Here is a 24,243-nt window from a genome sequence, read left to right as displayed (position 1 = left end):
TACAAACTTTCCATCCCCACCCTCAATCCTTTACAAGCCTATTTTGCCCTGGTCTTTCATCCACTCCCCTCATTTCCTCTCCCCCCAACCCCCTTCACTCTGCTTTCTCACCAGCTGTTTTCAGAATCTGCTTGTTCCCTTTGCCACTGGAAGCACCTGATAACATTGTACAGTGACTTTATTTTAAATGATTTGTTTGTGCGTCACTGAGCGATTCTGTGCCACAGTGCATCCCTGTACCTACTTAAGTGTGACTATAAAGAGGAGCAGGTCTGCTAGCCCGCATGCAACTGTGACCTTATAGGTGTGGCTTCAGGTGCCAAAGTCCCCATCATATAATTGCTTTCCAACCTTACTCAAAATGTAGCAGACCCACGGACGTCAAACAGCAAAACTTCCCAAGCAGAGCTCTGTTTCTAAGTATTGGTCAACGAAGTGGCCATTTCTAAGTTATGTAATTATCGTTTCAGAGAATAACAGTCAGAGTAGGAGAGGAAGCTTTACACCCCCCCCCCCCCCCAATCATTATCCAAGATCTCTTGAAGACCTGCACTTTGTTCAGCTCTAATCCTTTGCACCTCCTTTGTTAATGATTAGATGGCAAGTTGAACAGGAAAACCCAAGACTCACTCCTACCACCTCCTCAGAGGCAGAGGCATTGCTAGGACGAGCTCTGCTTGAACAGCAGCAGAGGATGGCAGACAAGGCCTTCTACCCAGCTGTGGCGCTCTGCTACTTCTTCAGGTTGACAAAAGGCTGGCAGGAGAATGAGTTGGTCCTGGACTCGGTGGCCTCCTTCAATGTCTTCTGCCTGTTTGTTTTTGCCCAGCCTCTCTGCTTTCTCATAGGTGGCTACGCTGGAATGCTCATCTACCTGCTCACAGCCCTCCTCTCCTACAGCCTTCTGCCCCGCCAGCAGATGGCCAAAGCCAAGAAGAGGGTAAAAAACCAGCAGAAGAGCAAAAGAGAGGACTAAAGAGCATGGGGAAGGAGGCCAGGGGCTTTCATTAGTACCAGCATTTGGCAAGACTGGAATCTAAAAGTCTAGAAAATATAAATAAATCAGAGGCAGCAGGAAAAATTAAGCTAATCGAGCCTGTACGCAGAGGACAAAGGTTTGAGGACACAAGGACGGCTCCCCACCATCTGACGAAGACATCTCATTTGCTGTTGCTGATCCCAGCGAAGCCTTTTGAAAGGATTGTTTCACGTCTATTGAGGATAATGTTTGCAGACAATTGCCCCCTTCTCAGTAAGCACTGGATTGTTCTTGCTAGATTATACTCCTAATTATACTAAGAAATTTTTAAATATTAATAATTCTATTAAAAAATAAATTGCATGTTATAGGACAGAGGTTGGCTTTTCTTTTACAGCCAAATGTGTAGTATTCAGTGATAGCTTGAGGATCATCTGTGAGAATGAATTGCCGCCACTGGGTCAACCCCCGTTGCTGTGTACTGCGATACAGAAAATCTAGTAGGAGCAGCAGGTTGTATGAGCGATAAGAATGTAATACACTCCCCCTCAAAGGGAGGGTAAACAGTCACATGTTCTTAATTAAAAGCATAATTACACAATAGGAAGTAAAGGGTTGAGCTTTGTAGGAAAATCACCATCTTTCTGCCAGCTGAGGGCGTGCAGGGAGAAGACCAATCCAGGGGATTCCTACTCTCATCTTCTCCCTGCACCTGACTCTGAAGAGAGAGTTTTGTACTGAAAGAGTTATATGCGCTATAACCATCATTATACTCGTTTGGTATAAAGACATAGCGCAGCACCAGCTATCCACTTTAAAGTCTTGGCTTGGTCATGATTACATGGCCCTTGAGAGGTCAAGCACAGGGAAGAGTCTGTCCCACTCAATCACTCCCTGTCACAACTCTCTCTACCTTAATACAGACATTTATCAATAATGTTAATTAATGTACAGATATAGGACTAAAACCCCTTCTTTGTCTTTAAAAAAAAAAAAAGTGTACATGTTGTTTCATCCAAGGTTCAGAGCAGCTTCCACAAACATTCATAAAATCAATAGAACAAATTAAAAAAACAAACAAAAAAACCTTAACATAATAATCACCCAGTGTATATCAAAGATTACTTTGTTACATTTTAAACATCATGCTCTAAAAACATACCTGCTCAAATAAGTACTTTTGCAGCTCTTTACAACAGGCTTGCTTGCACAGGGCCACAGGTAGCTTATTCCATAATAAGGCACCTGCTACTGACAATAGTTTGTCCTGAGAGCCCAACAATCTGAGCATATGCTGATTTGGAATGTCCAAAAGGCACAGACTATCAGCCATTAAAACTTACTGGATGATGGATTTTCAATAAAGAGGTGACACAAGGAGCGCCATTATCAACACAAACTTTGTACCTCGCACACTCTACCTTATGAGGAGGGCGATACTGGAGAGCGAGCTACCAGAGGGCATTCATACAACCACCATAGTGCCATAAGACAGATTGCCGAGTAAGCACTGATGTAAAACAAAAAGTTACAATTTCTGCCACTATTGTGGATATATTAAAATGGCATTTTTCTACTTCCTTGTTCTCCTGTTTTCCCTCCCAATTCACTCATCTGTCCCTCTGAAATTTCTCTTACTTCCCTTAGACATGCTTGTGCTCCTGTCCTCCTCATCCATCCTTTGTCTATTCCTTTATCTTCCTCCTGCTTTCAATCCTGTGCTTCTCTGTCCTTCCTCCTCCATCCCCATCCTCTTGTGCCTTTTTGTCTGTTCCCTCATTCAACGAGAAGGCACTGGCCTTGTGAAAGCTTGGTGGGAAGTGAAGCGGAGGCACTCCTGCTACAGAAAGGTGGAGAAAAGCTTCCAGAGGGGTAGCCCTCAGTCTAGAGCAGCACGCATGAGAAGAAGCCTGGTACCACTGATTTATTGAAGAGTGGAAGGAGCAACAGCAGTCCACTCTCCCCCCCCACAGGAGGAGAGATACTGGAGTATGTTTAATTCCACCTTTTCCCTGTGGTATTACAGTTGTTAATGTTAAATTGATATGGGCAGCTTTCCGTAAACTCGGTGAAAATGCATTAAAGATTCATATGAGATGGATAAAAGCTGAAGGGAAGTATTGGCAAAAGCCAGTAAGAAGAAAACAAAATGAAAAGGTTTAATCAATGACAACTTTAAAAAAAAAAAAAAAGTTACATGCATTTCCTTTAAGGACTGAGACTTTGTATTTAAGAAATTCAACTCAAGAGAGCTCAAAGTGAGCTTGCAATTGGCTACTAATTAGCTAGCCTGATAGTCCCGTGCTGATTGCCAGACCTGCCCTCTTGGTTCCATAGGCCAGCAGAGGCTACGGATGTTGCCACAGTTACTACCCGGAGGGAGAGGATCCCAGCCATTGCTGAACTACAACACCTGCTAGCCAGGTTCAGGATCCATAGGTATTAAATGGGCAGAATGATTGGGCCAGTCTTTAGCTGCCATCTTCTATGCTCCTAGGGGTTCTGATCTGAGCCTGTGGTGCCTGCTGAAAGCACTAGCAGTGCAATGGTTAGGGCTAGAGAGACAACAAGAGTGAGGAAAACCCTCAGGCTACATGGAAGGACCTGGCTACAATGCCTGGGTCAGCTAGTCCTAGAGATGCTGCAGAAGCAGCATGCACAGCGCCTGATGGGACAGAAGCCCAGTCAGCACTCAGCGACACCTAATGGCTGGATTGAGGGCCCTAAGACTAAGGTTGCAGAAGGAGATAGGGTGTGTGACCCCCAGCAACTGGACTAAGATAAGCTGAAAAAAAAAGGCTCTAGGTAACTAGAAAAGGCAGCTCCAGTTCCATCTGAGACACAAGCGCAAAAGGAGCAGGAGGAAAACTACAGCGTCAAAAGAAATGAGAGATTGTTCTTTCAAGGTAAATGCTATTCACATCCTGGAGAATTTCTGGTTTTACTAAAATCAACATGATTAGTGCTTTTCAGTCTGATCATTTCCTTACCAATAACCACCACTGCCAGCGATATAAAACTGTCTCAACTACACAACAGCCACCATCCTCACCTATAACCAGAATACAAGAGGACATTTTTTTCTTCAAAATATTTGCTTTTAATTTACAAGAGTCAGATGTACAATAGTTTATCCAGCTGAAAAATTAATGAACAGGCTGGTGAAAATCAATGTAAATGCATAAAACAAGAGCAACCTGATACAGCAAACCAGATTGTTGAATTCAGGTGTCAGCAAGCTGAACATGAGAGACCTCTCAGGGTCCCCACTGGTCTTATTCACCTGTTATTTTTACATTTTTAGCTGCAGTAAAAAAAAAAAAAAAAATGAAATACACCTCACTTGCAGAGAACTCAAACCTGAATCTGGAATATGTCTCTGCCTGCGATGGACTGTTCAACCATAGCTTTTTGTTATGTTTTTAAAAATAAGTTTGGGGAGGTCAGAGAAAAACCAAACATGGATGTATGTCTGCTTCCTACCAAAAAAATTAGATGTTAAAACTTATGCTGAAAAGCTTTACAATACACCCAAAGCAAACCTGCAGATTCCTGACTGGACATCCTGGCACGTGCTGATGTGTGTTCAGATATTGCTCTAGTTACAAGTCAGAATATAAATCCAAAATCCTGGTGCGACTAGTCGTGGTAGTTTATGCCACCAAGCTTCTCTCGCGTCAGGCTGTTAATTAAAATCCCCATTTTTACACACAGGCGCAGTTACCACAGCAATAATATCCAACCTCAAGATATTTTTTTAAATTGATGTAATCAGACCACAAGTTAGGCACTGTCCTGGTCATGCACATCGGTCTGTGGCCCCTTCATATGTAGCAGTGCTCTTGGATGAGACTTGTGGAGGTGCAGTGCCATCAGAGGCAGCTGGGGCATGTAGCACTCATTGAGATACAGACATCTGTACAATGCAGGAGAAGCAGGCACCAGAGTGTGGTGTAGCAGGGGGAAGTGAGTACTGGCACCTAAAACCATGGATCCAGTGATCAACCGCAGTCTGTGCAGGCACTGTGGCAAAGAAGAGCAGCTGAGTTCAATCAGAGCTGGGAAGACTGGAGTCAGACACAGCAACATTACCAGCTCAGAAGAGGCGGTTGCACCACACACAGGACAAGAAGCAGAGGGAGAGGACACTGCCAGCCTTTACAGCAAGGTCACAGGAACTAAAGAACACCCTTTGGATGTATATTTCCAGTATTCTAAGTTTTCTTAGAGACTCATCAGGAAGAAAAAGGAGAAGCAGGCTACTACAGATGAAGTAAGAAAGGTTAATAATGCTTAGAGGGGCAATTTGGTACCCATAAGCTCCTCTAGGGTCCCTGAACCCAACCAAACACTTTAATAAAAGGAAAAGGAACACAAAAGCATAGGCTACTTCTTCCCTCTTTACCTTGTCTGAATAGCTAAGTGAAAATGAATAGATGATTGCTGAAAGCTGATATAAAAAACTGAATGTCTATCAAAAGCATTTCTGTTGTGATTTACATATTGAAAGATACAAGGGAGGAGTGCATTAAACAGATTACACTTGGTTTAAGGATACTATGAGAGAGCCTAGATTAAGTTTGTCAGCCTTCTGTAACCAGATGCACACAGTTTTTCCTACATAAGACAGGAGTGGTGTGAACTTGCTGGGTATTTTTAGACATACTCAATTCTCTTTACTGTGCTTTAAGGAAATTACATTGAAACTCAACTTTGGCTACATCACCGACAGACTACACAAGTGCTAGGCAACAGGCTACTCCCAACATACACAAGACCCTAAGGGCTGTTCAGTTTGGAAAACAGATGGCTGAGGGGGGTTATGATAGAAATCTATAAATCATGAGGACTAGAACAGGTATATGTGAATCAGTTACTCTTTTGGATAATACAGGGACTACGAAGCACTCCATTAAGTTAGCAAGTAGCATATTTAAAACAAATTGGGGAAAAAAAATGTATTCACTCACACAGTTAAGCTCTGGAATTCACTGCCCGAGGATGTGGTTAGGGAAGTTAAGAGTAGCTGGGTTTAAAAACAAATTACTGGCATTAGTAACATGGGATCTCTTTAATGTTTGTGTATTTGCAACTTGATTTGACCACTGTTGGAAAAAGAATGCTGGGCTTGATGGACCCTCAGTCTGACCCAGTAAAGCAGCCTGTGTTTTTAATCACAAAGAGAATTCTCCCATCAATCATCAAAATACAAAGATCACAGTCACCTTGTGTTACTGAGAGACTTTCATACAAAGTGGGGCTGGCCAATAGCAGAGGAAGACTGGGGGTAGCCCTGAAACCGCCAGAACGGAATCCAAGCAGCAGAGAAACTTCCCTCCTCCTGATCTGTTAACCTGAGGGGTAAGCCTTGAGGATCTTCACATCATCTGTTGGCCGGTCTTGGGAATTGGTCTCTACCATGCCAATCCTGTTGACCACACTCATGCCTTGGCTCACACGGCCAAATATGGTGTGTTTTCCATCAAGCCACTGAGTAGGTGCTAGAGTGATGAAGAACTGACTGCCGTTTGTGTCAGGTCCAGCATTGGCCATGGCAAGGATTCCTGCACCTAGAAAGGACACATGCAGAATAGGGGAAAGGTCACGGTTGACAGCTTCATTTCATCTTCCTGAAAGTAAAGTGGCCAGAATCTAAAGTGTAAGCTTCTATTCACCTCTGTATCCTTACATATTTGGTCACCTCTCTGAAGAATAAATCACTTCTTTTCCTCTTGCTTTTCTTCACTTGTCTGTTTTCTCCTGCCCCTTTTGGCTTCCAGCTCAATAGGAAATGGCACCATGAGCTTTCATTCACAACTACTCAGGGTTTCTACCCTTTTTTAAACACCCGCCCCACCCCACCCCCACCACTGTAGAAATAATCCTCAACTAGAAGCCCTGGACCAGATCCTTCTGGCAGCCCTGCATTCTGAGTCTGTCCAATAGGTGTTGCCACTATGCAATAACTGGAGTTCACGTCCCTCTTTAGATCCTCAGCATCTGTAAACACTGCCTCTGCAGCACCCTTAGCCCCTTGCTAGTTTAAGCAGGAGGGCGGCAAAGGAATCAAATATTGATCTCCTACATGACAGTACACAGTATTGATACCGAGCTGGGCTGGGCCAACTCGTCTAGTTTATTTTTCCTATGATGGGTGCAAGATTAAGCAAAGGCACTATCAGTCTCCTCCTCCCCCCACCAACTATCTTGTCAGGTCCTTCTAGGAGGTACTCTTTCAGAGGGATGATTTGTCAGAAAGTCTCTCTCCTTATGCCCACCCCCTTCTGTGCAGCTCAGGGCAGGGAGCCATGATAGATGGAGTCTCTTTATCCTTCCACCACGGTTCACATAAGGCCAAGTATACTTCACTGATTTCTTGTGGCCAAGTCAAAGATGCTAATCTTGAGAGCTGCTCCACTCCCATTATTTAGGTGGCCACTAGGTGTCACCTTAAAAGTGAAATATGACTTTTCCTCTTTACTACCTGGGAAGTGACTGGTAAGCTACTGTCTTGAGCTTACAAAGAAAAGCTTTTGAGGCTGAACCCTTTAGTACTTTGTGCTGGTAAGAGGATGACTGCTACAACAGTAAATACTCTGTTTCTCTTTGGGATCTCACATACTTGCACAGGCAGGACATCCTGCTATGAGCTACAAGATGCTGAGTGTCCAGTCAACCCAGGCTCACCGAACACTTGGAAATCTTAAAACATCCACAAAACTGCATTCTACCTACCTGTACATTTTAACTCTGGATGAAGTTCATCTTCAAACTGTTTACCAAAGATGGATGCACCACCTCGACCTGTCAGGTCCCAAAAAAAGAATAAGAGCAAATGAATGTGTAAAGCACTATAAACTGAAAAGTAATTTTACTGCAGTAGGGACCTATAAACCAAGCAGGCTCTTACAGAAAATATCTATGCTCAGCACTGCATAGTCACCTCTAAAGTTAAGAAAAAAAAACACACAATTTCATTGCCTAACCACATGGATAGAATGAGTACAAAGTAGTGACACAACCAGGGTCAAAGAGTTAGCCACACAATCTTGACAGAAACACAAAGATTCCCCATTATATGTTCTAACTTCCAGACCAGCTTCTTTCAGTAAAATGCTTATGCTGGATCAATAAGCAAACTACCAATAAAATATTTTTTTTAGTGCTAAAGACTAAAACTATCTATATGATTACTTATACTGGCATTTACAGGCTGGCTCTTTACCTGTTCCAGTCGGATCACCTCCCTGGATCATGAAGTCTTTGATTATCCTATGGAATTTGGTGCCATTGTAATACCCTCTTCGGGCCAGTTCTGCAAAGTTCTTGCAAGTCTTGGGGGCATGCTTCCAATACAGCTCCACCACAACATTCCCCATGCTAGAAATGAAAAATGACCAAACTTAAAACTTAATTTGCACATTTATCTACCAGAAAAAAAACACTCTTTAGGAGTTGGCAATATGGCACTCAAATCTGTAAAACCAAAAGATACAAATTCTAACAACTTCCAGCACAAAATACAGCTAAAATAGTGTAGCTTGCATGTTAGTTCACTTGAATGCACAGGCATAAAAGTGTTAAAAATATCTATATAAAGGCCTCCAATCATTTAGATGTTGAGCTCTTTAGGCAGGGCCACCATGATTTCTCATACACAATGAACACAACAAAAACATTTTATAAATGAAGCATTGGCTGGAGAAAGGTTTTAGACTGGCTGATCTCAAGTGAGGTCGTCTCCTGTATAAACAGGAGACCCGTCTCTCCAAAATGGTTTTGACTTTCAGCCCATGTGTGCTCAGCTTCACTGGTTGAGTCATATGCTAGCTAGTCAGGCCGACCCAGTCCTGGTCCATTGCTTACATGGACTTGTGGTCTAGCCTTTAGAATACTACTCCCAAGCTGGCATGCAGCCCTAGCAACTTTAGCAGGAAGAGCTATGGGTTCAGCAGCCCCTATTTGCCAGATGACAGAGGTAAGCCATCAAGGCAGCAGCCTCCTGTCGCAGGCATGGAACAGCTGCTTCTGTTGCCAGCCAAGGATAGTCCTCTGCCATAGAAAGCGAAGAGCTACTACTGCGGCACCCCGAGGCAACTCCCTACCACCCAGTTTCATGTAACAAGAATTGCCATCTAGTTTTTGCTTTGTTTTTTTTATTGGGGGGGGGGGGGGGGGGGGTGAAGGCCAGAGGAAGGGAAATGGAAGAAGTGCAAAGAAAAAACAAAGAGAAGAGGGCGCGGGTTAAACAAGTGCAGATGGGGTGAGGGTGACACTGCAAAGCAGCACAAATAGCGGAGCATGAGTTTTTGGTGCAAATATATAAAAGTTGCTTATAGTCCTGCTTTAATCAGGGGCACCCAACTTACAAGTGGACAAGAACCCTGGAATCATTGGAAAAAAAATAGCCTTGGTACATGAGGTCCCCAGAGAGAAGCTAGAACAAATAAAGCTTTATAACGGTAAGGTCAGTGAAGAACGACCAAGAACTGAATCTGACGAGACCGCGGCCACACTTACCTGCTTTCCAGCAGCACGCTTGGTGGTTGCCAAGAGTCTGGTGGCACACCGGCCATGACCGCCCAATACCTTTCTCAGACTCCCTCTTACGCGCGCGCACACACATCGAAATCCTTTCAAGCTCCGCCTTCGCGTTCCAAGCCTCGCTCCAGGCCGATGACCCAACCTGCGACACTTACGCTAGCTAGAGGCTGCCAAACCTCAGCCAGAGAGAGGCTTGAAACGCATGTCAAGCCGCTGGACCAATCGGGAGGCAGATTTGGTTCTGTGACGTCAGGGCACGACCGTTGAGGAGGGAGAGTTTGAATGTGTCTTGCTAGGACTGGTGGCTCTGTAGGGACTAGAGGTGGGGCTCTGAATGGATGGGGGCCTTTATCTCTAAGGATGAGGCTGGCGGCGGTGATGATGAGGGGCAAGTAATCGGAGGTAAAGTGTGGTCCTCTCGGCTTATGCGTTTCACGCGCCTCTGATGCTCTCCCCACTCTTTCCCCCAAGTTATAGGCCTAATTTATTACAACATTCCCCCCGTCTCCTCCTTCCCCTCCCCCCATTCTGTGCATATGGGAAAAAACTTGGCATTAGTAAATCGCAGAGTTCCTTTGTCTTTGAATATTGGGCAACTTACCAGTTGGAGGCAACCAGAGTACGTTTAAAGCTGCCGATCTGGGCCTGCTATCCAGTACCCCTTTGCTAGCCTGAACTTGAGAAGTACCAGTGATTCCTTTTATTTTCCTGCTAAACCGCTTTGGCATGCTTTATTGATATTGCGGTTAATCAGAACTAAACTAATTGATCCTTGAGCTCTTGTACCAGAAAATTCTGCGGCTATTACGTACCTTGAAAGAAAGCAAGATTTGGGACAGACCATTCACTGGGGCAGTAGCACAAATAGGCTTGAGTCTGCTGACTCTTTGGGTCACTGGCCAACACAATAACCGCATCCACCTTTCCGGGATAGAGCGCAGATCCTCTGCTGGGATGTTTATGCATGCCATCTGGGTTTGAGGGGGTTTAAAGAGAGGAGAAGCCAAGATCCTTCTGATCTATTTAACTACAATTCTGCAATGCAGAGAAAAGTTCCTTCCAAAATGGTAGAGAATTGATGCCTTTAATCGCAATAGTGACTTATTAGAGATTCCTTTGTTTATTTTCTTTCAGTTAATTCAAAACTACTTTTTCATCTACAAAAACAAGAAAAATGTAATGGACAATACAGTAACTAATTAAATTATCCTCTCTGGGGATAGAGACATACCTTCAGTACCTGAATGTAATTCTCTTTGAAGTGCTGAAAAGCGGAATATAAATCAAAGAAATCTACAATATAATACCAAATGCTTGGATAAAATCCTTGTCCTAAAGTGACGCAGAAAATTTCAGCAAAATGCTTATCCGGCTGTATTGCACTAAATATCTGGTAACTTTCTTGTTCACTGGCCTGCTGAGGAGCCATCTGAAGTATACGGTATTCTTTGGCATAATGCCCCAGATGTTATAAGAGCCTTTATTCTAAACACATTTGATAATTTAATTGGCTTTGTATTGTTTATTACCATTCACTTTTATCTTATTTCTGTAGTCTCATTCTGGTTGGGTTGCCTCTCACTTTTTGGTCTATTTTGATATTCTTCAAAACTTTTGAGGTAGTATCTCTTCTTAGCATAAATCCTACTTGATTTCTCTTTAAGTTGCAACTGCGCTGACCTGTATGGATTTTGACCTTGGAAGAATGGAAGGGATAAGTGAAGGTAAGAAATAAAATGTGGATCTGGACAGAGTGGTCATGTTCCTGGAAAATTTGCAGAATATTGGCTGGCATTTTGAAATGTATTGCCCTTGCTAATAATTCAGAAGGGTCAAAACCTGATGCACAGTACATATATCTGGGGAATTTGGCTATGTGATTAGACATTTACGAGGCTAAAAAAACAATTTAAGCCACATAAATCGCTGTCCAGAAATTTCCCTCCCCAAGTGCAGCAAAATGTCCATGTGCTGCTGGCCCTTAGCTCCATTTAGAGGAGGCATTCCCATGGGTGAGTTTAGGTGGGAGAGGGGAGGAGAGATACTTGCAAAATTCTACCCACACAGAAGGCAGGTTTCCACCTTAACCAGTGGCAAATTTCAAAGCATAAGTAGGCACATACATTTGCTTTGAAACTTGAGGCAAGGTTCACGGATTAAAAAGACCACATTTACTTCTATGATCACTATCTCTTTGCAGTGGGATCTGTAAGATGATTGCTAAGGAGAATGTACACCCAGTATCTCAGCATATGCCTTCATGATGAGCCCGATCACCAGTTTGTGCTATGTATTTTTTTTTTTAATTGCTTGTAAGGCATTTAATATTATTGATGATTCTTTTTCTGACTGCTAGTTTTCTGTGTTTTCTGTATATTTTCTACTTTGCTTTACTAGTGTATTAGATTTGCAAAATACAGTACCACAGGGGTCAGTCAGCCAAGAACAGCAAAAAGTGCCAAGCAGGACAGGCAAACAGTTATTTTAAATGTTGGGGCAAAAGATTACTCACGATTAAAGCTGTGAAAGCAACTTCATTGTTTGGGTGTGGGGGGAGTCATGGATATCATTAAGGGTGACACCTAATGGCCAGATCTAGAGCTCATGATACAGGGTTCCAGAAGGAGAACCTGATGCTTGGTTCCTGGCCTCACGACCAGACTAGGAGCAGTGAGAGGGGGGAGGGTCTAGTGAAATAGGGGCAAAATCTCCAGATAGTTGTGAATAAAGGCTCATGGCACCAGAATCCCAGCGCTGGTTCTGACTGAGCTGGAAGAAAAAGGAGGAACTACTGTATCCCCTCTCCCCACCACCACCAAAAAATAAATAAATAAACCCTCCATTGTAATAAAGATTTAGAATCTGCTTAGTTTGTGATGAATTTGCATTTTCTTGTATCTTGTATGATATTATGAATGGCTGCGTTTGGGAACCATTGGCATAGTGCACAGGGGATGTGCTCCCAAGGCTGGGGGAGGCAGCAAATCTCAGTACTTTCTGTCATACTTTGATGGAGAATCCATAGTAAATCTTAAAGTACAGTTTGGAATATGATCTAGAAATGAACTTCTAGACATTTTAGCTGCAAGGCAGGAAACCGCCTGTGGAGCTTGAGTCTGGCTGACCCAATGATCTTTTTGGCTGAACACCCCCAAGACTCATTTTCTAACCTTTTTTTTTTTGTTTCAGATATTATTTTTATTACCGAAGAGAAACTTGACTTTAGTATTTATTCTCCTCTTGACAGGTAAGGATAGGGATCATATGGCACTCCCTGAATTATGTTTAGTGATGTGGCTATATATATGTTCATGGTACGGGATTAAAATGTATTCCAGAGGGATTCTTTTTGCCCCAGTATAGACTTGGTACTCCAGAAATCTACTTTTTCTTAGCGTTTAGACAGGTGGATCCAGAACTGAAGATTCTGTAGAGAATGCAGTTAGATATATAATTAGACTTTCACGCTCCTATTATAAAGTTAAAAAATCCTATTATTTGTAGTTATCTGGCACTTTTCTCCTGCCTCTTTGGTACCAGGACTGAGATCTGGTACCATATACTTTAAGTCTTGGGGGATTTTTCCCCTGTTTTATAACCGTCTCCTCTCAATGTACCTAGTCTGGCATTACAGTGATAGTCTTTCAGTCTGGGGCTCTGCATTAGGGTTACTTCCAAAACCCTGCCATCATGAGCCCTGAATCTGAGCACTAGGTGTCACCCTTGAGCGATGAGCATGATTCCCTCCCCCTATCTCTGCAGGTATCCCCAGCAAGACCTGACTCTGGGATCTTTCACATGGGAGTGCGCAGCATTACCATGGAACCAGCCCTTTTGGGGGGTTTTTATGTAAAAATTAAATTGTATGACCAAAGTTCAGACCCAGCACTTAACTACAAATGCTTTCCAGTGAGAGATATTTTCTTTTTGGTATTTAGCCGAGATGAGGATGAGGAAGTCCTTGTTGGCCCCGTCCAGCACGTAGAAAGGTGCGTAGCCCAGAGAATCGATACAAACATCCAAAATGGCGAAAACAAGGAGAGCAGCAATGATCTCGCCTTCAACTGGGGCCCCCTCAGTGCCGAGAACCTGGAAGAACTAATGAAAGAGGCCAATCAGGTGGCCACTCAACTGGAGAGGTGTGCCCTACAGGAGAGGGAAAATGCCAACCAGCTCCAGGTGGGTGAGTGGCCAAAGAGGGAGAGGACCCCAAAAGTGAAGGTCCAGTTATTGCACGAGGAAACAGAGAGTTCCAAGAGCCTGCGAAGTCCCAGAAGAGAGACCTACGTGATCAAGGACAGTCCTATCAAAGCACTGCTACCTACTATTGATCTGGGAATTCAGTCACCTTTGGCTTCCCCGCCAGCCATTCCTATGGATGAAAACACCCCGCCACCTCCACTGTGTGCTCGGAGTTCCCCTGCTCGGCCCGGGCCCAGTCCGAAAACAGGCAGCGGCACCTCGCTTTCCAGAAAAAGACCTCCAAAGAAATCCACCCCAAGCAGGACACCTGACTCAATGTCTGCAAAATCCCTGCCTGTGAGTAAAAAGAGAAATTCTGGGTTACTTATGTATTTTATGAGTTTTGTATACCGTCATTCAGATATGATCTAATGACATCGTAAGCTTTCTTCTGAACAGATATTCAATGAAAATATTAGAAAAATGGGGGTTTATGTCAGGGATTCAGCGGCATTGCCTAACAGTGCAAGACTACTTGGATCTTGCTGTTGATCTGATGGTTTAAAATTAATTTAAAAACTCCATTGATATCAATGTAACCTTTGATTTTCTAATAGCAATAGCGCCCTTGGTCTATGGGCATTATTAGATTGAGCTTTGATATGCTCTCAGGACTAACGGAGAGATGGCCTACAGGTGGCAGACACTTTGGCTGAAAGGATACGGGGCAATCTACAGACGGTCACTCTTATTTATACTAGTCAGCAGGGAAATCTCCTTTAGTGCAGGAAGGTGATGACCGGAGCAGTGTAGGCAGGGGATAACTGGTCAGACTGCTGGCATTTAGGCTGTAGTTTCCTTGGCTGTGTGTGTTCTCAGCTATTTAATGATACTTCCCATGGCCAGGAATGCTTTTGCTCAGATTATGTTGAGTCTAGAAAGGGTGGAGACTCTGTAATTAAGAGGTCAATATTCAGAGAGTCGGCAAGCAGCAAATATACCCGGGAGAAGTTACACCCATCGGTTTTCCTGGATATTCAGCAAGACTTGTGTGCGTCTTTTGCCTGAGAGATAGCTAAGGCTGTGATTTTTCCCACCAGAACTGTTTGTGTAACTTTAGCCAGAGCGCTTAATATGTGCGCTCATCGGCTAAAGTTTTAGTCCCGCTCTTGGGCACCTTTTATCTTGAGCGAAAAAACCAAATTTGGTGGCACAAAATTTATAAATGTATCTGGTAGGTGGTGGGGCAATATTGAAAGTCTGGTTTCTGTGCCCATAACTTGAAAAGGCTTTCAAGATTGACCTCTGTTTTCAGACCTTCTTAGCTGTACATACAGTGATCAGACCACAGGGGCTGTGATAGTCATCTATTGACCTGTTATTTCATTTCTTTTAAATGGTGCTTTCTTGCCTTCATTATATCAAGGCAAGATGTTTTTCTGCTTTTTGTGTCTGTTATAGTCTTCTACATGGATATTGTAAAGCAAAATTACCAAACCAACCAATATCCTGTGAGGTCTTTGTGAATCGAGCAGGTTACTTTCAGACCTGATCTTTTTTAATATATATATATATATTTATTTATTTATAGAAACAAGTAACTGCCTTATATTTAATGATCTAGGCAGGTTTTCGGGATTCTCCCAGCAGGCGCACCTCACCTGCAGTGGTGGCAAGAACACAAGTAGCCTCCCGGCTCTCTCCAGCTTCCCCCTCTCCCCGGCAGGCTTCCCGTCCATCGCAAAGCAAAGCGGAGCCAGTCAAGGCTATTCCAGGTAACAGCTCGCGTGTTTGAAGGAGAGGAAAAAATGAAATGCTGATAGAGCACGAAGGGGGCAAGGCTGGGCAGGAGGGGAACACTGGAAGGGGTGATCTTCAAAGCTGCTTATATATTTGCAGAAGTGGCTCTTTAAAATAGCCTTGCTGGGCACGTGCAGACTTTTACACCCAGTCACAGTGAATGGGGAGGGCGCAGGGATAGGTCTTGAATTTTCCTTGCAAATTTCCCCACGCTACCTCTGCACTGCTAGAAGCAGGTATGCTGGTACTAAGGGACTTGACTCTGCCCGTAAAAGGGACTTTGAGAATTCCTGGTGAAAGAGGTATGCGCATACCCTCCCTAAGACTGCATCCTGCAAACCTGGCAACTGCTGCATTATTTGGCTTGGGGGGGGGGGGGAGGATGTACTTAATGGTTCTCTGATGGAATTTGAATGGAAAGGCCCAAGGTGAGAAGAGTGTGATGGTGACAGGGCACAGGAAGGAAGAAGGGCTTTGCTCGCTCAGTGCCTCAGCCATCCCCTCTGATTTTGAGGCAGGCACAGCGCTGCAACCAAGTCGTAGGTCTGGCCCAACTTATTGTTTCAAATTTGAATGAAGACTAAGCTTAGGAACTGGAGAGCTTCCTAAACTATTAGCACAGAAGCTGTACCATGGGATAGGTAGCGTACGGCTGAGGCAGCTCCTTTCAAGTGCCTTAAGACAAAGCGTGGCGTCTGGGTTCTAAGGTGCTGTAAGGGCATCAATTCTGGCACTGAAACAAAGAGAGGGTGAATATTTCTTTCCAGTCCTGAATGATTTTCCCTAATTAATGATTCTGCTTGCCTTGCCTTTGCTCTCAGATTACTGATTTACTGCCATGTGGTCTAGTGAAGTTGCACCCACTTGGGCCCTTATTATTTTGTATTCTGATTATCAGTCCTGACAGACTAGGACCTTAGAATACTTCATTGGGTCTATTCTGTTGCATCTCGAGCTACTCTATAATGCCCATGGTAAGAGGAGCTTTGTTATAAAGGGAAAGCCACAGAAGCCCTGTATTACACAAATGCCCAGTCAGCTTTAAAGGTTTCACGCGATATTCATTTTTGTTATCAGGTCATTTAAAAACGTTAGTAGATGACCCACTTCACACGTCTGGCTCCAAAACTACCAGCAGTGCTTCCACTAACCGGCCCCGAATAAAACCTGCAGGAATGCTTGGTCCCCAGAGCAGGCTGCCCGTGCTCTCATCTCTGCCTCGGTCCTCTGCATACCTGGGCACAAGAAAGCTGCCCGCTTCAGGATACAACTCACTGGCTCAGGTACAAGCAGGACAAAAAGGTAAGGAAATCGTAGCAATAAGAGACCTCTTCCCGGCTGTTAAGTGATGGGCTTTTTGTTTTGATGCTAGAAGCTGCTTCTAAAGACTCCGCCGTGTTCTTTACCCAAAATAAATTCGGGCCTACTTGGCTCCCCCGTGGAGTTTTAGAATCGGGTCTCACCCTGTCCCTAAGATGAACTCTATGCTACTCAATGGTTGAGTGAATATTTCCACTTTTTTCAGGCCCTTCAGGTACTGGAGGTATTTCCCTGTCTCCAGAGGGCCCACAATCTAAATGATACCCCTTCAGGTACTGGAGAGGGACGTGACTTGCCCAAGGTCACAAGGCACAGCAGCGGGATTTCAGGCCATAGACTAGACTGACTGCTCTGGCTATGGGACCCTTGGATGCATGGTGATGTGCCAGACTCAGGTTCTAGTCACCACGTGCTCCCTGGAGCTGGGAAACCCTAACACTTGTTTACGGTGTAATGTTTTAAGGTGCTGGCCATTGCTCATCCGATGTGCAAGGAATGCCCAGAATTCTCCACTGCGTGAGCCGGTGCTTCTCCCGCAGGGTGAGATCCAGTGAGGCACACTCTGCTGAGCACTCTTATACTAGGGATTTCTTCTTTGGCTTAAGCCTCAGCTTATGAACGGAGGATGGGTCCCTTCATGGCCTTTTCACAGATAGTTAAACCAGATTTTAAAAAAAGACCTTTTTTTTTTTTATTTTTTTTGCAAGTAAGATCCCTTTCTTCAAGCCTGCAGTTCATATCTGTTATACACTTGAACCCCAGGCAGGAAACAGACTTGTAGCTCCTGTACTGTAATGAATGAGTTAGCCGACCAGTACAGTACAGTACAATGGGAGAACCATGGCATGCCTAGGACTTTATTCAGAAACTGGAGGGGGAAGTGGCTTGCCCTCGCAGCGTCTGCAGGATCTGAACCCTGCCTTTCCTGCTTCTCTAACCACTGGGCTACTTCTGCACTCAAGCTGGTGGGGATGTTTAGATTTTGTCCCTGTAACACAGGAGAAGAAAATGCTGCAGATTTCTCTAGCTGTCTGAGTTCAGTTCATGTGCACTTCATTCTGGTTTTCTCCTCTTCCCCAGGCTCTTTACTTAAACGTTCCCTCTCTTCTGCTGCCGCAAACCAGAGCAGACTGGTGCCTCCCAAGAAGGTGACCTTACCTAGCACTCGGAGGTGAATCCCTTCTGGCCTGGGTAACTGCCTTTGCTTCCAGTCCCACTGGAGAACGAACAGGAAATGGACCCACCTTTGAAGGTTGCTTTTATCTCAGTCAGTCTGCCTTTCCCTCAGAGGGTGGTGCTGGCACTCCAGGAAGCAGTGAACGTTGCCATAAAGGTGAACTTTAAAGTCCCTGGAATAGACCAGTGCCAGGTGTTTGTGTGAGTACAGAAAGTACCCGGAGCAATAATCCAATCCAAGGCCATTTTTCTTTAAATAAGCAAAAGTAGAGGGGCAGGGGGGGGGGCCTGGAAACTCTACTAACACTATTTTTGCTATAATTCTCATATATTTAGTATTGGTGTTACCTTTTGGCTATATTAAAGGACAAGTGTTTGCCTACCATCACTTGCCATTCACGCAACTAATTAGCCACAGACTATAGGACCTATAGTTGGGTTTTTTTCAAACTCTGCTCAGTCTGCATGTTTTAGGTTTTATTGGTTTGATAGGGTAAATGACTTGTAATGGCAGGGAGGTATTCGGAGATCTGAAGGGCTGCACACTTTTCTTGTTGTTCTCACTCTGCCGGCTTTCACTCTTGTCTTTGTGCACTTAATAAGGGCCCCCAGCAGTCCTCTCTAGCAGGTCGCAGCCTGCCCTTCCCCCAGAAGATGTCGCTTCTTTGTGATTTCAGCCCTTGCAGGAGAATGGAAAGCAGAGCTCTGTATCAGGCAAGGCTCTGATCCAACCTAGTCAGAACGAGCATTATGGAGTTGTCCGAGAACTGAACTGAATCCAGCTCAAGAAGTTGCTGGAAGATAATTTGATTTTCTCCCAGGAAATGTATTGAAGCTGAGCTGCACATCCTAATTCTAAAAAAAAATAAAATAAAAGCAGCTTTCCCTCGAATCATGGAGTGCCACCCTATTTTGTCACTTTGAGAATTTGCTGATGTCTAGGGGTTATTTGATTTTACTAAAATATCGCTGTTTGAATTTTCTTAACCGGGGGAAACATTTAGTTCCAACCTTCATGAACACCTATCGCTGTGTATTGCAAATTTTACATTTTTTTTGTATAGATTTTAGCATTTTGTCAGGTGCAGAGTAATATGGCCGTGTGCAGCGCCTGGTTTTGCTTCCTAGACCTGGCTTCTGCTCATAGGGGCAGCAGCGGAAGAAGTCAGAGCTCCTGCATCTCATCTTTGAGCTTTGGAGTGCAGTCCTACCTGATCCTGACAGGCAGCGTGCGCTGTAGCTCGCTCTCTGTGCTGGTGGGGTTGTAAAAGGGGGGGATAAACGTGGAAGAGAAAATTCTTAGGACGGATTCTAAAGGTGCAGGTGAAGCCGCCCCTCGCCTTCTCCACCAATTATGCTACTTTGTAACAAATTGTACCAAAACTCCTATGGCAGCTAATGGGCCTAAAAGCTTGTTAAATAAACATGTAGACCTCCTAAGGGGGCGGTCCTGCAGACTACTTGGTCTTGTATGCAGCCATGTCGGTGGGTGTCACAAATGACAGCCCGGCCACTGGCTCCAGGTTGTCGGGGACGTCTCACGCCGCCCAGGAACCCAAGGCCTCATGTCTGTGATTTTTGTGCTTGGACATTATTGACTTTACAGATACTGTAAAGTTTTTGTGCGCACTGCTGCAGCCCACTGTGGGTGCTTTATAAACATGGTCCCGAGTCTGTGGCTTACTTAAACTGGTTGAGTGCAGACTCTAGTGAGTGCAGGGTGGAAATACCTTTCAAGAGGAAGCTGGTCAGTCTCCGGCAGCACCAAGTAATATACACCAGCGTGCGTCCAGTGCAGACGTGGATTTCAGTTTATATTGGACAGCTAAAGAGGAGGACGCTACTAGAAAGGCCAGTACACGATGGTTGGTGGCATGTTATTTCTTTAAGCCTCTTAATAAATTGCTATTTTTTTTTTTTTGCAGTGTAAATATATATTTGTATTGCTGTATGTATCTTTGTAATAATTTGTTGCTGTATCCCTAACACTGAAAAAAATCCTAATGATTTTAGATATTTCTTAGTGAAGGTCCCTTAGACATTCATATTAATACAAGCCATGGACGTATTAGACTGAGTTTCCAAAATTTAGTCTTTCTGACCACTACTAATTTTATGACATTACATTTTATTTAAGTTCATTTCTTTTTATTTCCTTGAGCTGTCAAGTACCTAATACTTAACCAAACCTTCTTGTTTTGTATTGTAAGAAACATTTTTGAAGATGGCCTTTATGATCAGGACTGGAAAAATCCCAGGAGCCAGGTCACGTGGATTCCTAAAACTTAGGAAAGTAAAACATATAAAACAAAACTAAACTAAAAATAAACAATAACTAAAAATAAAAACAAAATTGTGAAGTGAGAAAAAATGTAAGGAAAGAATGTCCCTGGCTCCTAAAAAAATGCTTATTAGTATCTTAAGTTTTCTAAATCTATTTCCAGCCCTGCTTGTGCTTCAGTTGCCAAGCAGCAAGCGAGGCAATTAAGGGGCTGAATTAGCACAAGTTTGTAAATCATGAGCAGTCACAGCTTCAGCCCTGCATACTGTCCATTTCCCCATCTTTCATAAACATTGATAATTCAATTAAATTAAAATACTTTCAAAAGGGAGGCTACATCTTATGTTGGACCTGAAAGAGTGGAGCTTTCTGCCTGCAAACTCTTGAGCTTCCTTAGGAAAGTTAAATATGAATAGAGAGAGGTTTGCGGAGAAGAGGGATGGTTTGGGGCTGGGGGCTGAATGCTGTTCTTAACCCCTTTTTGTATCTTTCCCCAAGTGTCCAATCTATGCGTACATTTCTCCAAGCATTGTAAAAAAAAAAAACAACAAAAGAAAAAACTGCACTAAGCGTTTATAATGGAAATGTAATCTGTAGTGTATGAGTTCTTCAGGTCTACTTAATTTTTATACTTTAATAAATGTAGTGTTTGTTTGTGTGTTTTTGTCTGGCTGTCTCCTTCACACTCCTCATTTTCAGAGATTAGTCTCACCCCTACTACACTTTAGGGTTTACCAAAGGGTAATGGATGGTATAGCAATCTCCTGCTGGGGCCCAGGAGAGGGTGCGAGTGACTCTATTTACTGGCTGCATTCCTACAGGTAAAAAATGTAACATTTGGAACTAAAAGGAGTAATTGACTGGGGGGGTTGATACAGAATGATTTTGTGGGTTTTTATGTACACTAGAAAGAGGCATTCCCTGGACGTACCCAGACCAGTCCAGACTACCGCGTTTTGCCTCACTTCCAGCAGATGGAGACAAAGTTTCGCTGACACTGGCTTATAAAGCAGTGTGCCACCTGCAGTTCCTAGGTATTTCTCTGTCTCCAGCAGGTGGTGGCAGTGCAAAACCTGTAGTCAGAGAATTAGTTAAAAAAAAAAAAAGTAAAAGTTAGGTTTTAGGAGAAAAGAGTTCTCCCAGGGTCTGGGGATGATCCGATTCTGCTGCCACCGCCACCTCCTCAAGCCATCCTGTCCTTGGCAGCCTTTGAAGAGGAGTTGGAGAGACATGTGCAGCTGGCAGTGGGCCGGGCATCGCAGGGCATCAAGCCTCCAGTTCCACCAGGACCACCACAGGAGCCAACTCCATTGTTGCTTGCTCCTCTGTTGGAGCGGCTGCACCTGCTGCTTGGTCTCTTTCCGACGCAGCCAGCCCCGAGTCCCTTCGATAGCGAAGGATGCATCGCCGCTGCCTTCACCGGTGCCAATTCTGGTGAGTGGTTCCTCAGGTGAGGAAGGTCTATCGGGGTCGATGGTGCCTAGACCGTGCATGACAGCTCGGCCAGTGCTAGTCTTCCAGGGCATTCGGGCCCGATGCTGTTGGAAATGCTAAATTCCCCCACCGGTGCAGATGCGCCCCCAGTGCCTTAGGTGACTACCACGGTTCCACCAATGCTCCAGAGGCCTTCGGGGTCTTGGCTTAAGACTCCGGTGGAGCTCTGCCTCATGTGTCTCTGGGTATTCTGAGGGAGGAGGATGCCCCTTACGATCCTTGGGAGGGAGAAGCATCAGTTTCCTCTACAGAAGAGTCTGAGGACTTACCCTCCGAACCCTCTCTGCCAGAGGAGAGGCATAGATCCCCATCAGAGGATCTGACCTTTGCTGGATTTGTAAAGGCCACGGTGGAGTCAGTGCCTTTCCAGCTCTTAACAGATGGGTTTGTTTAGGTTCAGTGCTATCTTGGCTTGGGTACAGGTCAATAGCGAGGCAGTGCAGGGAGCACACCAGGTTCTATGCCAGTGGCAGTGAAACTTTCTCTGTCTCCATCTGCTGGAAGGGAGGCAAAACCCATGAGTCTGGACTGATATATGATACTACAGGAATGAAAATTAGCAGGTAGGGGTAGGCAAACCATTTACATTCATTCTTTCAATGTTGGAAAGCATGTGAATAAATCTATACGTGTACATTTGAGTAAGTGCAAATGCATATCCACATGCTAACTTTCATAGTGGACTCGTGGGCATATGTCGGCTTTGCAAATTCAGGCTAAAGTCCGTGGCTAGTTTGTACCCTAGTCCTATGTGGGCTTTTGAAAATTAGAAGCTCTATAATGTACTTATTACCCAGACATTAACATACTGAACTGTCATATCCAGATGCAAGCTTCTATACCGAAGGCATAAATTTGGTGTCATGGACTGTTCATATAGCTCCTGGTTGTTTCCTTTCTTCTTGTCCATCAGCATTCTTTGCAAGCTTGCACTGCTTTTAGCAGAAAATGTAAAAATTAGCTAGCGGTAAGGATGTATGTGAGCTTTGGAGAGCATACCAGTCCAGGTCTGATCTTTGCATCAGAACTCGTGTACGTGCTCATCTTTGGATAATTCTGATGCTAGTCCAATAAAAAACAATACACCTACATGAGCTCTGCGTGCCGTCTTGATCAGTGCAGGGATAAGCGAGACTTGCCTTTTTTTTTTAGCTAAGGAAGTTAAGAAGAAAAAAAAAGCAGAGTACCACTTGCAGTAGACTTTCAATTGAAAGCCTGCAGGAGTATCTTTTTTTTTTTTTTTTTAAATAACAAACACTACATGCTAACTGTGAGCTCACCAGCAATAAATAAAGCATCACTTTCCCAGAACTAGGTTTAATCAATTCAGTGGGAGGAAGGATACAATATTTACATCATTAAACTGTACAAGTTAGTAGCAAGTTAAAGTCCAGCATCTTACGAAAAGTCAAGTTAACAGTAAAAAAAACAAACCCTCCCTCCCTCAGAAATCCATTTTTAACCCCTGTGTGGATGCCTATTCTGAGTTCATAACTTTGGCAACATGGAGCTTCAGGAAGCCAGGTTTGAGGGATTTTGGGCTGTAGGTGTGTGGTTTGTTTGGTATCTTACAAGAAGTTTCTCCTTCAGTCTCCTTGCCATGAGAGTGGGGTGTTGGATAACTGCTCATGGACTCTGACTGAGACATACTCAAAGAGAGAAGGGAGTGGGTGCTGGATCCTGTCCAAGTACCAGTGTTGGCATTTGCATAGGTCTTCCAGTCCACTATCTGTTGGGCAAACCTGTTCATTGTGAAATAGCTTAATTTCTGGTACAGTGACATTGCCTGCTGTTTCAATGAAATTCTGTTATTGCCAGTCACTGGATTTGGTGATCCTGGCAATGCTTGAATTGAGGCAGACTTAGTAGAACTTGGTTCCTCCTCCTGTTTTTGAACCAGCAACCAAATAAATGTTTCAGTCTAGATTCCTTAACCGACCTGTTTATCCTGGAGTAAACTCAGAGATTAGAGGGCGCTATGACTTATCTCCACCGCAAGCTGAAATTATACACTTATACTGAACGTGAGTATCTGAAAGCCAGTCTATGGAAATTTATCAGCATCAGAATGAGATCTCGATTTTCCCACAGTCTGATAATTTCATTGTCTATATGTAAGGCAAGGGGGCAATGGTTTTGCTTTAAGGCATCTAAAATAGGAAACTTGTATCTGTGATTGAAGTTAGCCAGCGGAGTGCCAGTCCTAGAACTTGGAGACACGATGCTGGGAGGCAGCAATGGTCTGCAGCTAGGACAGTCCCTCTAGCAGTGAAGCCCACAGGTTCAGCTTCTGGATGAGTCGAGCAAAGGCCTGGGCGTGGGGACCTATAGAATCTGTGGGAGACAGGTTTGCAGTGGAGCGTGATTGTCTGGGAGGCTAGGGCTAGATGAGAAACTTGCAAATGTGGGCTAATTCAACCCGTTGGCGTGCATTACACTTCCAGCATGAGCCTGATTTTATAACTGT

At 44.1% G+C, this 24,243-nt stretch overlaps 2 protein-coding genes across 3 annotated transcripts; one reads left to right on the top strand and one right to left on the bottom strand.

Annotated features, from left to right (window-relative positions):
• Positions 1-5,998: 5,998 nt before the first annotated feature.
• PPIL1 (peptidylprolyl isomerase like 1) lies at positions 5,999-9,640 on the bottom strand. Its single transcript, XM_029573624.1, has 4 exons — positions 9,500-9,640; positions 8,205-8,359; positions 7,715-7,783; positions 5,999-6,549 (listed from the first exon to the last, which is right to left on the bottom strand). Exons 1-4 carry the CDS (start codon positions 9,553-9,555, stop codon positions 6,329-6,331), a joined length of 501 nt encoding a protein of 166 aa, XP_029429484.1. The 5' UTR covers positions 9,556-9,640; the 3' UTR covers positions 5,999-6,328.
• Positions 9,641-9,771: 131 nt separating this feature from the next.
• On the top strand, positions 9,772-20,940 carry LOC115074300 (proline/serine-rich coiled-coil protein 1-like). 2 transcript variants are annotated; one of them, XM_029573622.1, is made up of 7 exons: positions 9,772-9,925; positions 11,188-11,247; positions 12,713-12,770; positions 13,462-14,062; positions 15,330-15,480; positions 16,583-16,807; positions 17,906-20,940. In XM_029573622.1, exons 1-7 carry the CDS (start codon positions 9,862-9,864, stop codon positions 17,998-18,000), a joined length of 1,254 nt encoding a protein of 417 aa, XP_029429482.1. In that variant the 5' UTR covers positions 9,772-9,861; the 3' UTR covers positions 18,001-20,940. The 2 variants fall into 2 exon arrangements, with proteins under 2 accessions (XP_029429482.1, XP_029429483.1); XM_029573623.1 differs by lacking the exon at positions 11,188-11,247 and having other exon boundaries at positions 9,787-9,925.
• The last annotated feature ends 3,303 nt before the right edge of the window (positions 20,941-24,243 follow it).

This window comes from Rhinatrema bivittatum, chromosome 12, assembly GCF_901001135.1.
Source record: "Rhinatrema bivittatum chromosome 12, aRhiBiv1.1, whole genome shotgun sequence".
Classification (NCBI taxonomy): Eukaryota; Metazoa; Chordata; class Amphibia; order Gymnophiona; family Rhinatrematidae; genus Rhinatrema; species Rhinatrema bivittatum.
The sequence above is the reverse complement of the archived record's forward strand: the minus strand, read 5'-3'. Positions and strand labels throughout refer to the sequence as shown.

Coding starts and splice junctions, on each gene's coding strand:
- PPIL1 (XM_029573624.1), bottom strand. CDS start 9,555: ATGGCCGGTGTGCCACCAGACTCTTGGCAACCACCAAGCGTGCTGCTG. Junction 7,784..8,204: donor AGGTGATCCGACTGGAACAG/GTAAAGAGCCAG, acceptor GGGACCTGACAG/GTCGAGGTGGTGCATCCATC. Junction 6,550..7,714: donor TCCAGAGTTAAAATGTACAG/GTAGGTAGAATG, acceptor TGTCCTTTCTAG/GTGCAGGAATCCTTGCCATG.
- LOC115074300 (XM_029573622.1), top strand. CDS start 9,862: ATGGGGGCCTTTATCTCTAAGGATGAGGCTGGCGGCGGTGATGATGAG. Junction 11,248..12,712: donor AATGGAAGGGATAAGTGAAG/GTAAGAAATAAA, acceptor TTTTTGTTTCAG/ATATTATTTTTATTACCGAA. Junction 16,808..17,905: donor GGTACAAGCAGGACAAAAAG/GTAAGGAAATCG, acceptor CCTCTTCCCCAG/GCTCTTTACTTAAACGTTCC.